The sequence below is a fragment of the Mobula birostris genome, chromosome 27, assembly GCF_030028105.1.
Source record: "Mobula birostris isolate sMobBir1 chromosome 27, sMobBir1.hap1, whole genome shotgun sequence".
NCBI classification, from domain to species: Eukaryota; Metazoa; Chordata; class Chondrichthyes; order Myliobatiformes; family Myliobatidae; genus Mobula; species Mobula birostris.
This window is the reverse complement of record NC_092396.1, coordinates 31,485,604-31,499,494: the sequence shown is the minus strand read 5'-3', so window position 1 is coordinate 31,499,494 and position 13,891 is coordinate 31,485,604. Positions and strand designations below refer to the sequence as shown.

Below are 13,891 nucleotides of genomic sequence, written 5' to 3'. Positions count from 1 at the left end.
ATTTTGTGTGTGTTGCTCTGGATTTCCAGAATTTGCAGGATCTCTTGTGTTCTGGATTCCCTAAATTTATTCCGGACACTATGCCATTTAATTGGGACAGGAGCATGTGCCAAACATTTTCTAATTAGTGTCAGTCGTATGCAGATCATGTGGCCGATAGACACTACACAGTGCTTAGAGCGAACAGGTTTTAAATAGTGTCACTTGCGCATTTTGTGTTCAAAAAGCAAGGATTTTTGTCACTGATAGTTGACAAGTAATGAGCAGTAAGACAATTCAGAAATGTTTTGCTCACTGCGGTTTCAAGCGTTTAGGCTTGGAGATGCCAGAAACAGCCAAGAGTGAAAAGGAACTGATTCCACTACTTCAACAATTTAGGGACTACAAAGAATTTGAAGGTATCGACAATCATCTTGAATATTACAATAAAAATGAAGATTTGGAGGATGCAATCATTGAAAGCATTGTGTGAAGGCAGTCCAATATCTGCAGTAATTTTGTTAATTTACAGTCAATCTAAAGAACATGGCAGTGTACACTGGATGATTTCCTTCACCGATAACAATTATTGTATTATTCCATCGAAATAATGCAACTTTGTAGTACCGCAGTAGTTTTGGTAGTATTCAAATTTGTTCTGTATTTCATTTAATGTGTAACTCAGTTAAATAATAGTTTGTCTTTCTTATACTTTCTTAAGCATTTCCATGAAACTTCAACTAATTGGGCTAAAATGTACTGGTACCGATGTGTCCAAATTAACCAGAGTTCACTGTATTGAGATCCAGAGACCATGGTTTAGATTGAGGGGTCAGCCATTTCAGGTCTGGCCTGAAACACTGACCCTGTTTCTCCTTCTACAGATGCTACCTTACCTGCTGAGCATTTTCTCTTTTTATTTCGGGTTTCCAGCATCTGCAGCTGTTTTTATTAATTTCCATTTAGAGTATAGCATTGACAAAGGAATTATCAGAATGGTGGATGTAGGACAAGGGAAAGCTTGGATGAGGGAGTGGAATTTGAGAAGGGTCTTAAAGGTGGGGACATATGGAAGGAAAGGAATATTTGGAGGGAGGGAGTTTTTAGTGAGGGAACTGAGATAATCTCAGGTGAATTTTTGCTTGCCACCTACAACTGAGAATTCTGCATTGTAAAATTCATTACAAAAAAGGAGGCTAAGATTTGTGCTAGTCAAGTTGCTACATGAACCTTGTTATTTATAGATGCCAGACTGATTACAGAGTGCAATGTACGGCAGTCTGGAATTCCATGTGAATAGACTTCAAACTTCTGTAAAACTGTTCTTGTTAGTTCCAGCCCTAAGGCTTCTGCTGATGGTTGTCTGAACCTGCCACCTGTACAAAATCTGTAATGGACATCAGGACATGAGTTGAAAAGTGAGAAGGTGGGTTGGATTTAAGTACAGGTCCTCCCTGGGATAAAACAGGATTCTATTCCTGAGAACTGCTCATAATCTGCACAGACCCACGAGTTACCAGTAGTCAAAACCCAGTGTTTAACTCAACCATTCAGATATTGTCACAAAACAAGTTCACACACAGAATGTGCTTACAGCCCCGCACCACCCACACCACCCCGCCAGCTGGCAAATCCATTCCATCAATCCATCAAATGCTTGCTCGCATGTGAAGGCTGTGTTTAAATTGGGCGTCCGTTACCAAAGGAGGACCTGTAATTTCTATGATGGATAGTGAATGACCCAAGAAACAGTCTCAATGTCTGCTTCATCACAAATCTGTAGGTCACACATCTGAAACAATGTACGTCCTATAGTTTGGACATGGTCGCCACAAGATGGGAAGTTAACCTTCCCAAATGGACACCACAGTACTTCCCAGCAACTATATCTTTAGAGATCTTTGAATCAGTTCAGAATGGAGTACTGAGAGTGGGTTCCTCTGTTGGAAGTGACTGAGATTGGGCTGAGATTTTAAATCAATATCCCTCTGTCTGCTTTGAATAAACTCTCTCCAGCAGGTCAAGGCAAGGGACTTGCGGGAGTATTGGTCCTGCAATTAACTGTCCAAAGGAGAACCTAGTTCATTAGGGGCCCCATGTACATTGCCCAGTATAACTCGAAGTATGAGCACAGTTGCCCATCGGAAGCCAACAGGTTTAAACTCCAGGGCAATCCTTTCTCTCCTGTGCCCCTGACAGATGACTTTACTGATAGAGATGATTTGTTTATCTCTTGCTTCATATTGAGTGCTCGTTAGCTCCTTGATTTTCTTTATATAAAAACATTTGCTACATTTCAAAACTAGCTTGCTGCTCATTCCAGACAGCCAGAGGTTGTGAAAGTGACTGCACAGACATATGATTTATTGAGTATAATAGGTAATATGTAGTTGCTGCTAATCTTACAGGGGCAATTAAAGGAGTTAAAGATTAAGGGATTTAAAATTATTGAAAGACTCTAAAACATTATGGGAGGGAACTATATCATACAGTATTGAGAACTGACAAAAATTCACAGTTTAACACAAGTTAGAACAATTGATGTCTCGACTGTCTGACACAAGTTTCTATGAAAAAAATCACTTAAGTCAGATATTATCTTGGAGCATTCCTTCCGCGGGATGGATAGGCAGATTGTTAAAATTTGATTATAAGGCACAAAAGCCCAACTATCCAAATCGCTGCAGGAGTTTTCAGCCTTCTTGCTGTAGCCTGTGCAATGAAGGCTGCATGCAGAGAGAGAGAGAGAGAGAGAGAGAGAGAGAGAGAGAGTTCAGCTGACACTGGATTCCTACGTGGCACTTAGGAGGCAGGGGGATTGGCTGGGGAAGGGGGGGGATTGTAGCCCAGCTCCGTCTCTTCAGGTTGTGTGAGCATAATCCAGCAGTAAAAGCCCAAGGCAAACCAAAATCGAGTAAACTTGTCAGTAGAGGATTGTAGAAAGTTCCTTTTGAGTCTAACTTAAGAAAACATTAGTCAAATGGGACTAAATGTCCGCAAGGACCCAGACGTAACAGTCAATGTTCAAATCTGACTCCTACATAGTTTGCAATATGGCAGAAATCAGTGCTATGTGTTCCGTGGAGTGTAGGGTGGGTGTGGGGGTGTTCTCATTGTTGAAAGAGAAAGGAAGAGCAGGAGGAATTCTTAAAACTGGCATTTTTGTTAAAGTACTTTCAACTGGGCTCAAATTGTTACGAGATTTTCTTTACCTGTAGCCTGCAGGTCCTTTTCGCTTGCTTGCTTGCCATGCTAAAAGGGTGAGCTGATTGTAATCCTGACTTTCTCCATTTCTACCCAAACATTTTTAACATCAACATCTGCTGCTGATAAAGAAGGCGGGCAGCTCAGAAAGAGATTGCTTAAATGGTACTCCACCCTATCTCCCCCAAACAAAGTAAGCACATAAAATTACTGCCTTTTGCTTAAAGTGTATGAAAAATGCAAGGCAGGAGATAAAGCTGATAATATTCAGTTTTAGTGACACATTATAGATAAAATATTATTAAACCCATTAATCAAGCAGACTTGTAGTTTTCTTGGATTGAATTAACAAAGAATGTTTTTGTTGATGACAACTAATAATATACTCAGCCTAGATGAAAATAGGTTTGAATGGTGATGAGTTTTATCCATATGAAGTTGCAAGTGATACTGATAATGTTACCTTGAAGTATGCCACTTGCAAGTAGTTATAGGGGGTCCTCTTCTGAAACTCCAGCTGTAGCTCCTCAGAGATTTGGTACATGGAGTATGGTCCGAGTTTTTCCTTCTCACACTCCTTCAGGCAGTTGGCCTTCTTCAGCACTGTGTCGAAGAAGTTCGCATCAAAGAAGAAGTCCCGGCTGCTGTTGGAGATGCTGAATTCTGCCTTCTTGCTGCAGAGGATCTGACAGTGGACCTTTGCCTGCCGCAGGGCTGCCTTGTTCTGCAGAGCCCGCTCCATGTTGATGATCACCCCTTGCCAGTCATTGCGGTAATAGGCCTCCACCGCTGTACTGAACAGGCGGTCATAGGGCTCCAGTGGGAATCTGTCCGCCGGCAGTTCAGCCCTGCTCCCTCTGGCTGAGGTAAGAGCGAGGAAGACGGGCCAACAGAGCCAAGGGGCCATGCCGGCTGAGAGGAGAGAGCAAGGGAAAGGAGGCACCACTGCTTTGTGAGGAGACAGGGTCAGGGTGAAATCTGAACAGGAGAGAGTGCTTCCTCTCTGAGGGAGGAGCCGGAGCCTGTCACTTCCCTGTGGCCCGTTAGTGGAGAGCAGGCCAGGAAATGAAGCTCGCAACCCTTTAAATGCAGGGCTACTTCGTAATTATGTGTTAAATCTTAAACCAAAGAAACGAAAGAAAGCTCAGGATTAACAAGGAGTAACGATTACTGGAAAGTGTAAGAAGTTTTGGAGGCAGTCCTTCTGTTCCCTGGGGCTGAGTGGGTGTGTTCAGCACACTGCTTTTCATTTTCGAAAACTTCTTAAAAATCCACCTTCCCTGATCTGCTTCCCAGTCTGCTCATTGGTGTCTGGTTCCCTCTGTCACTTTACACTACCTTAACTGGAATGGAATGCCCTGATCATTCCACTGTTGTTGAGGTGGAGAAAAGTGAAAGCTCTCGCTGAAAGTCCTTTCCTTAAAACTTCTTTTGGCTGCCCTTTCTTGAGCGAGCACTCACACTCACTACTTGTCCTTTCAAAGCTCAGGGAAAAACGGCCTTGACATTTGCACTGGAAACGAATTCACACAATCCACACAGGCCGGGAATTTATCCAAATGCAACAGACTGTTTGCTGCTCCAGGAATTTAAATCCTCTTATCCCATTATACTGACTGAGCATGAATGTCTCATGCGCACCCATCACAGGAAGTTTGCATGGATTCCTTCACACTGAAAGCATTGGGAGGATCTTTTACTTAAACATTTAACTAGCTTTCTTTCTTTTTTGTAGTTTATCTTATGGGGATTCATAAAACCTTGAATGGCAGTGGAGGAGGGGTAGCAGTGCCTTGGTAAGGTAACCCTTTCATTACCAGCCTAAACCACTAATGATTAAAAAGATTAGGTTTATTTCAAAGTTCAAAGTATACATTATACAACCTTGAGATTCATCTTCCAGGCAGCCACATAACAAAGAAACTCAAAAGAACCCATTAAAAAAAGACAGTCAAACAGCCAATGTGTAGAGAAAAAAAATCATGCGAATAATAAAAGCAAGTACGCTTGTCACTTGCACAGTGAAATGCATCATTTCGCATTAAATCAAATCAGCAAGAATTTTGCTGGGCCGTTGTAAGAGTTGCCAGGCTTCCAGTTCTCACATAGCACACCCAAAACTCACAAACCCTAACCGTTAATCCTGAACTTTGGACTGTGGGAAGAAACCGGAGCACATGGGGGAAACCCCACACAGTCACGGGGGAGAATGTACAGACTCCTTACAGACAGTGGCAGGAATTGAATCCTGATCTTACAGCTGCCACTGTAAAGCGTTGTGAAAACTACTGCGCTACCCTGCTGCCTCTAGGATTTTGATCTGTGCCATTAATGTCTCCAACGTTCCAGAAGTTTCTGCTTCAGGGGTAGCAAACCTATGGCATGCATGCCCAAGATGACACGTGCAAAAATTTTGTTGACATTGCCACCCCTTGATTTTTTAAACCCCCACCCATAATTAAAAAAAACTACATAATGATTATTTTTACTGCCAAGTGAGTAATAAATTAGTTTTTTACCCCATGACTTATCCATAATTCATATGGATGAGTTGGATGATAAAAAAGTCCATAATTATTGTTACTAATTCATTAATCAATAATAATCTCTACTGGAGACAACTATGGCATGTAAGAAAATTATTTATAAGATTATTGCCAATCGACGCATACGTTCTCAGAAAAGTTTGCCACCTCTAGTCTACATGAATGGATACAGGATGCATATTACGGGTCTATTATGAAGTAACACATAGAGTATAAACAGGAAACATTGCGTGCTCAAAGAGGCAGGCTTAGTTTACTTGAGATTCTTGCACACGACACAAAAGATTAAATGGGTCATGCAAAAACCTCATACTTTTTTACATAGACTACGCTGCTTTCTTTCGAAAGAAAAGAATGAAATGCGTTGAATTAGTTAACCAATTGGCTGGGCTTTGAGTTTTCTTTGACTCTGTTACTGTACTGTTGCTGATCCTGGAGACACTACCAATGTTGTTGCAATTTCCATCTCTGAACTCATTAAGGATATTATTTTTTGATTCTGTTTAGTCATGTCTTGTGCCGGCTCCTAAATAATGTAGGACTCATTGCAAGATATAACTCACAGTATTCTGCTAGGCTCTTTGCACTGAGATTAAGTGAACCACATGAATCTTTCCTCAACTCTTTGAAGATACTTCTTGAATCTTGAACTTCCACCATCTTTCCAAAGACCATTTTCATCTCCTTTTTGCCTGGTGGTGATACTATGGAAACTATATCATGTAATTTGAACCTTTTCCTCTTTTGGTAAGAGTTATGTTTGTCTGACTTTGATTAATTTGCTTGTATCTTCCCTTCCAGATTCAAAGATGGAAATTGCAACACTAGGTTGCAATTGGGTCTTCCCATGCAAAAGCATTTCTGCAGCAGCATATTCTGTTGTGGAATGAGGTAATAATCTGTGGTTTAAAAGGCAACAGAGAACAGTAGAGTGCAGTAATAAGCCCTTTGGCCCACCGTGTCTGTGTGGAACAGAATGCCAAGTTACACTAAATCTCCTCTGCCTTTAACTTATGTGGATTTCAGATTTGGAGTGTACCGTAAATCAGCTCTATGATGTATTCTAGTTCTGGTCACTCTTTTTTGTTACTACTTTTGGGCAATTTTTAAATTGAGGCAGCCTGCAGATAATGAACACTGAGCTGAATTGAAATGAAATACACCTTTTGACTTTGTCTTTTATATTTTGAGTTTTTGCTCAATTTTTTGTTGCTGTTTATGTGTTTTTTTGTGCACGGGGGGAGAGGGGTTTGATGTTTGATGTTTTTCTTTGAACGAGTTGGTTCCATGGTTCTTCTTTGTTTCGTGGGGAAGACGAATTTCAGGGCTGTATACTACATACACGAATAATAAATGTATTTTGAATCTTTGAATCCTATACAGGATCCATATCCTTCCATTCCCTGCCTATTCATGTACATTCAGAGGCCCTGTTGAAGGTTCTTAAGCACCACTTTCTGCTTCCATTGCTACCCCCGTCAGCCCATTCCAAGCACCTATCACGCTCCATGTGAACAAAATTAACTTTCACATCTCCCTTAAGTTTATCCCCTCTAACCTCTGGTCATACACATCCTCTAGTATTTGATATTTTGACCCTAGCAAAGAGACTCTTTCTATGCTTCTCATCATTTTATAAACTTCTATCAGGTCTCCCGTCAGCCTCAAACACGCCAGAGAAAACAACCCATGTCTATCCAGCCTCTCCTTATAGCTCATCCAGGCAGTGTCCTTGTGAACCTCCTCTTCACCCTCTCCAAAGCCTTCCCATTATTCATGTAATGGTCGGCCAGAACTGAATGCAATACTCCAAACGGGACCTCACCTAAGTTTTATACAGCTGCAAGTGCTGTCAAAACAAAGCTTTAAACAGAAGTTGCGAAGTGATGTTTGATCACATTTTGTTCACAAACCACTCACGTTGACCAAGTCTGCAGCTCTTTTTCTGATTCACTCTCCTTGGGAAGATCATGTGTCATAAAATGGATTTGAGTTTGGCACAATGGAAGTGAATGGAGCATCTCTGTTCCCACCGCCAAAAGCAGAACTTCCTAGTGGCCAAACATTTTAATTTCCATTCCCATTCCTGTTCCGACATGTCAGTCCAGGGCCTCCTCGTGCAAAGACGAGGCCACCCTCAGGGTGGAGGAGCCTCCATCTGGGTAGCCTCCAACCTGATGGTATGCATATAAATTTCTCCTTCCAGAAAAATGTTTTCCCTCCTCCTCCCCTCTTCTTCGATTCTCATATCTGACCTCTTACCTCTTCTCACCAGCCTATCACTTCCCCCTAAGTCCCCTCCTCCTTCCCTTTCTTCTATTGTCCACTCCCCTCTGCTAGGAGATTCCTTCTTCTCCAGCCCTTTATCTTTCCAACCCACCTGGTTTCACCATCACCTTCCAGCTAGTCTCCTTTCCCTCCCCCTTGCATTTTATTTGTCTGCTTTGGTAGTCACTGTAAGACCATGTTCTGCATTTTGTTTTATTTTAACAATAAAATAAATACATGGCACAAAAGCAAAGTTTTTCACAGTTTTTAAAAAATTTTATTGCAATATAGTGCAGAATGGGCCCTTTCAGCCCCACTGCCCAGCAACTCCTGATTTACCCCTAGCTAAATCATGGGGCAATTTACAACGACCAATTAACCTACCAACTGGTAAATCTTTGGACTGTGGGAGGAAACCGGAGCACCCGGAGGAAACCCACACAGTCACTGTGAGAACGTACAAACTCTTTACAGGCAGTATTGGGAATTGAACCCGGGTCCCTGGTACTGTAGAGCGTTGAGCTAACCACTGTGCTACCATGCCCCCCTACCTTGAAACACATGACGATAAACCAATACCAACTGCCTTAATACCAGATTTGGAGACATCATACCTGTTTATCAGCTTCAGTGCCTGGGTGACACCAAGATGCATTGGGAGGGGCTTACTGCTGAGATTCCTCTCACCAAACTCATACATCTTCTGCATTGCCTTTCCCTGAAGTCTTGGTTCAAATTCCTTTGACAATTGATGCAGCAGTGCCAGTGTATTGTGGGGTCTGGCAAAGACCCAGCATGTCATGGCCGTGCCTAAGAAAGAATCAGAAGTTTAGGATAAATGAAACAATCTTCTATTGTAAAGCAAGTGACACAGTTAGAAGAGCCGTAGCTAATGTAAGGCTTAATGGGATTGCTCTGCTGGGGGTTGGCATAGACCAAATGGGATGAAAGGTCTCTTTCTGTGATGTAGTAAACGAGTAATAAACACTCAACCAGCAACAGATTTAGTTAGCTCCCATCCTCTCCTAGGTCTGTGACTGACTGTGGTCCTCTCTCCAACTCTGAACTGAAACCTGGACACCATTTTACCACACCTGCTGTGTAGCAGATGAAGGTGTAGGGTTCAAATGTTTTGGACAAAGTCCTAGATCCCTGGTACAGATGGAGTCATGACGGGGTTAGTGACTGGTTCACTAGGTGACCATACCTTTCCCACTGCACCACAACTACCAATCTTCAGAAGGACAGAGGGGTCCTGCAAAATTGGACCTGGAACATAAGGTAGATAAATCTGATGAATAATCAATGAATACAATATCTCAGCAGAATGACATTAACCATTACATATTACACAGGAGATAGAAAAGGCCACTTGGCCCACTAACTGTGCTGAACATGATGTCAAATTAAAGTAAATCTCTTCTGCTTGTACATTATTCATATTCTTTCTTTCCCAGCATATTCACGTGTCTATCTAAAAGCCTCTTAAATATCTCAATCATATCTACTTCCACTGGCAGGCTGTTCAAGGTATCTATCACTCTCTGTGTGAAAAAACATGTTTTGCATATCTCGCTTAAAATTTACCCCCTAACATTAAGTGTGTGTCTCTTAGGATTTTCTATCAATACCCTGGGAAAAATGATATTGACCGTCTATCTATGCCTCTCAAAATTTTATAACCTTCTATTCAGTCTACCTTCAGCCTCTGATGTTCCAGAAAAAGTGACCCAATTTTGTCCAGCCCCTCCTATAGCTCATACCCGCTAACCCACGTAAATATTTTCTGCCCCTTTCCAAAGCTTCCACATCCTTCCTGTGATGGGACAACCACAAATGGACACAATACTCCAACTGCAGCCTAAGCAAAGTTTTGTATAGCTGGAACACGACTCCGTACTGTTGGACTCAGTGAGCCGAGCAATAAAGCCAAGCAAGCTTACCACCCTGTCAACCTGCATGGCCACATTGAGAGAGCTATGGAGTTCTAACGTGAGCCATACATATTGATGTCTTCATGAAGAAGGAAGATCAGTGCCTCTACTTGTTAGGAGTTTGAGGAGATTTGTTATGTCACCAAAGACTCTTGCAAATGTTATTGGTGTACAGTGGAGAGCATTCTGACCGGGTACGTCAAAGCCTGCAATGGAGGCAGCAAAGCACAGGATCACAAGAGGCTGCAGCTGAAGCAACCCCATCAAAGGGACAACCTTCCCCACCATCGAGGACCTCTTCAAAAGACAGTGCCTCAAGAAGGCAGCACCTCTTCACTAAGTAATCTCACCATCCGGGTCACACCCTCTTCTCGATACTACCATCAATGAGGAGGGACAGGAGCCTTGAAGACCCACGCTCAATGACTCAGAGACAGCTTTGTCTTCTTCTGAGATGTATCTGCAGTAAATGAGAAAAGTCCACTGGGGAAATCGGAGGCCGGTTGTCCTTGAGTCTGCGAGTCCACTGGAGGCTTAAGCCCTGTCCTGGGATTGGGGGGTCTGACTGTGTGGGTGGGAGGGAGGAAAGGATCTTACTTGATGGTTTTGTTTAGTTGCTCGTTGTATTTTGATTTGTTGTGTTCCGTGTTGTTCTGTCGAGCACTGTGGGCACCGGAATGTGTGGCGAGACTTGCGGGCTGCCCCCAGCATACTCTCACGATGTGTTGGTTGTTAACGCAAATGATACATTTCACTTTATTTATACCTGTGATAAATAAATGAATCTGAATCGGAATCAGCTTCTTCCCCTCCAGGATCATATTTCTGAATGGTCCATGTACTCAGGAACGTTACCCCATTATTCTTTCTTAGCAATACTAATTTATTTTGTAATTAATAATAATTTCATGTCTTTACACTCTGCTGCTGCCACAAAACAACAAATTTCACATCATGTAGAATCTGATTCTATGGACTTGGACTCCAAGAACCCTCTGTTATTATTGTCAGGTGTCCTGCAATTAATTGTACACTTTCCCCGAACAATAGATCTCCAAGGTGTAATACCTCAAATTAAAATCCATCCACCATTTCTCCACTCATATCTGTAACTGCTCTATATTCTTCTGTATTGTTTGACAAGCTTCTTCACTGCCCACAATTTTGTGTTGACTGCAAAATTCTAGATCTAGATCTTCCTCCAAATCATCAGAATCAGGTTAAATATCACTGGCATATGTCGTGAAATTTGTTGTTTTGTGGCAGCAGCACATTGCAATGCATAATAATTAAAAATCTGTAAATTACATTAAGAAATATATATAAAATTAAATTAAGTAAATAGTGCAAAAGGAGAGATCTTGCTTAATATATATCACAAACATCAGGTCCCTGTGGAACACCACTGGTCCAGATCTCCACCAGAATAACTCTTCCACCATTACCCTCTATCTCTATGGGCAAGCCAATTCTAAGTCCACACCTTGGATTCCATACATCTTAATATCCTGAATCAGCCTACCATGATGTCAACATATATGGCTTTGCAGTAAACATCCATTCACCAGGTTACACACACAAAATGCTGGAGGAACTCAGCAGGCCAGGCTCCTGTTTGATAATTATAGGGGTCCAAATGTATGGAGGTGCCAGTGACGAACAAGCCATCTAACTTTACACCATGGGAGAATCACAACCAAGCTGCTTTTATGCACGTACCTTCCTAGTCGGGATATTTGAATTCAGCCGTCCTATTCCCTTTTCTCCTTAATTTAACAGCACTGGGATTGAGCAAACATCACAACATTTGCCCCAGTGTAACTGGAGAACAAAGCTGGGATCTCCTTAGCCTGTCTGATTCTATATTTCACACGTCAGGGTTTGTATAGAGGTACCACGAGCGTACCAGTGTTACCCAATACTGTAATCTCAGGAATGGATCAATTGAGTGAAGGTGGCTTGGTGGTACACCAGTTAGTGCTGCTGTCTCCTATCTCCAGTGACCAATGGTGGTCGACCTTGGCAACGTGAGATCGATCCGCGCGCCGGGCTGATTTGGGAAGGTCGGGCACGGGCCGCAGCGTGGCGGCAAGGTCCAGGCCCAGACGCAGGGTGTCAGGTCCAGAGGCAAGGATGGGGCTGGGTCTGCTTGCTGCCCTGATGGTGAGGTGCCCTGGTCCAGCTGCTCCGGGCTTCGTGTCTGTGGGCTCTGGGGCATTTACTCCTTTCTGCACTGAAATAAGACCATAAGACCATAAGACAAAGGAGCAGAAGTCCGTCATTTGGCCCATTGAGTCTGCTCCGCCATTTTATCATGAGCTGATCCAATCTCCCATTTAGTCCCATTCCCCCGCCTTCTCACCATTATCTTTGATGCCCTGGCTACTCAGATACCTATCAATCTCTGCCTTAAATACACCCAATGACTTGACCTCCACTGCTGCCCGTGGCAACAAATTCCACAGATTTACCACCCTCTGGCTAAAAAAATTTCTTCACACCTCTGTTCTGAATGGGCGCCCTTCAATCCTTAAGTCATGCCCTCTCGTACTAGACTCCCCCATCATGGGAAACAACTTTGCCACATCCACTCTGTCCATGCCTTTTAACATTTGAAATGTTTCTATGAGGTCTCCCCTCATTCTTCTAAACTCCAAGGGGTACAGTCCAAGAGTGGTCAAACGTTCCTCATATGTTAACCCTCTCATTCCCAGAATCATTCTAGTGAATCTTCTCTGAACCCTCTCCAACATCAGCACATCCTTTCTTAAATAAGGAGCCCAAAACTGCACACAGTACTGCAAGTGAGGCCTTACAGAGCCTCAACATCACATCCCTGCTCCTATACTCTGTTCCTCTAGAAATGAATGCCAACATTGCACTCACCTTCTTCACCACCGATTCAACCTGGAGGTTAACCTTAAGGGTATCCTGCACAAGGACTCCCAAGAAATGAGGCTGAGGTGGCCTGGTCCGGCTGGTTCCGGGCTTCATGTCTGTGGGCTCTGGGGCATTTACTCCTTTCTGCACTGAAATGAGGGTGAGGCTGTCGACTGCTCCAGTTGCTCTGGGCTTTGTAGCTGAGGACTCACTTTTGTCCTAAATGCTATTTGCTTCTTTTATTGTTTGCATGGTTTGTTTCTCTCTCTCTCTCTCTCTCTCTCTCTGCACATTGGGTGTTTGTTGGTCATTTTTTACAGGTTTCTTTGTTTTGTGGCTGCCTGTAAGGAGACAGATCTTAAGGTTGTATAACGTATACACTGATAGTAAACGTACTTCAAACTTTGGGTGTTGTGTGGACTGTGCATATTCCCTCTGTAACTGCATCAGTTTCTGCTGGGTGTTCCAGTTTCCTCCCACAGTTCAACGATGTGCTGGTAGGTGACTTAGCCTTCAGTGTCGCTAAGTGGCAAGAAGAATTAAAGGAAAGTTAACGAGCATGTGAGGGAGGACAGGTTACAGAAAACTACGTGAGTAATGAGACTGTCAGGATTACACTGCTAGGAGACATCATAGACTTGATGGGCTGAATGGTCTGCAGTGTCACGGTGAGTAGGCAATACTCCTGAGTCTGAACCAGGAAGGTTGTGAGTTCAAGTACAACCCAGAAGAAATAAGAGCCTCATACCCATACTGTTGTTGCTGGAATCTGGAGTGATAAATGATCTTTAGGAAGAACTCAGTCGGTCAAGTGGCATCTGTTGCGGGTAGAGGAATAGTCGATGTTTCAGTTCGAAAACCTAATTTACAACTGACAGTGCCAATCAGGCTTTAGGTGATCTGAACAATGGGATCAACATGCACGAAACAGCGCACCCTAACACCTTCACCATTGTTTTGGGGGATTTTAACCAGGCCAGTCTAAAAAAAGATCACTAAGCAATTACCACCAGCAGATCACTTACAATACCAGAAGAAACAACACACTGGACCATTGTTACACCACCAACTAGAATGTCT

The 13,891-nt window shown here is 42.9% G+C and overlaps 1 protein-coding gene across 1 annotated transcript in view; it reads right to left on the bottom strand.

Moving 5' to 3' along the window:
* Positions 1-4,343, bottom strand: part of p3h1 (prolyl 3-hydroxylase 1) — a 39,788-nt gene extending 35,445 nt beyond the window's left edge. The window contains exon 1 of the mRNA XM_072244961.1: positions 3,647-4,343. Within this exon, the coding sequence (XP_072101062.1) occupies positions 3,647-4,090 (444 nt within the window). The 5' untranslated portion in view covers positions 4,091-4,343. The remainder of the gene's footprint in view (positions 1-3,646) is intronic.
* Positions 4,344-13,891: the final 9,548 nt, after the last annotated feature.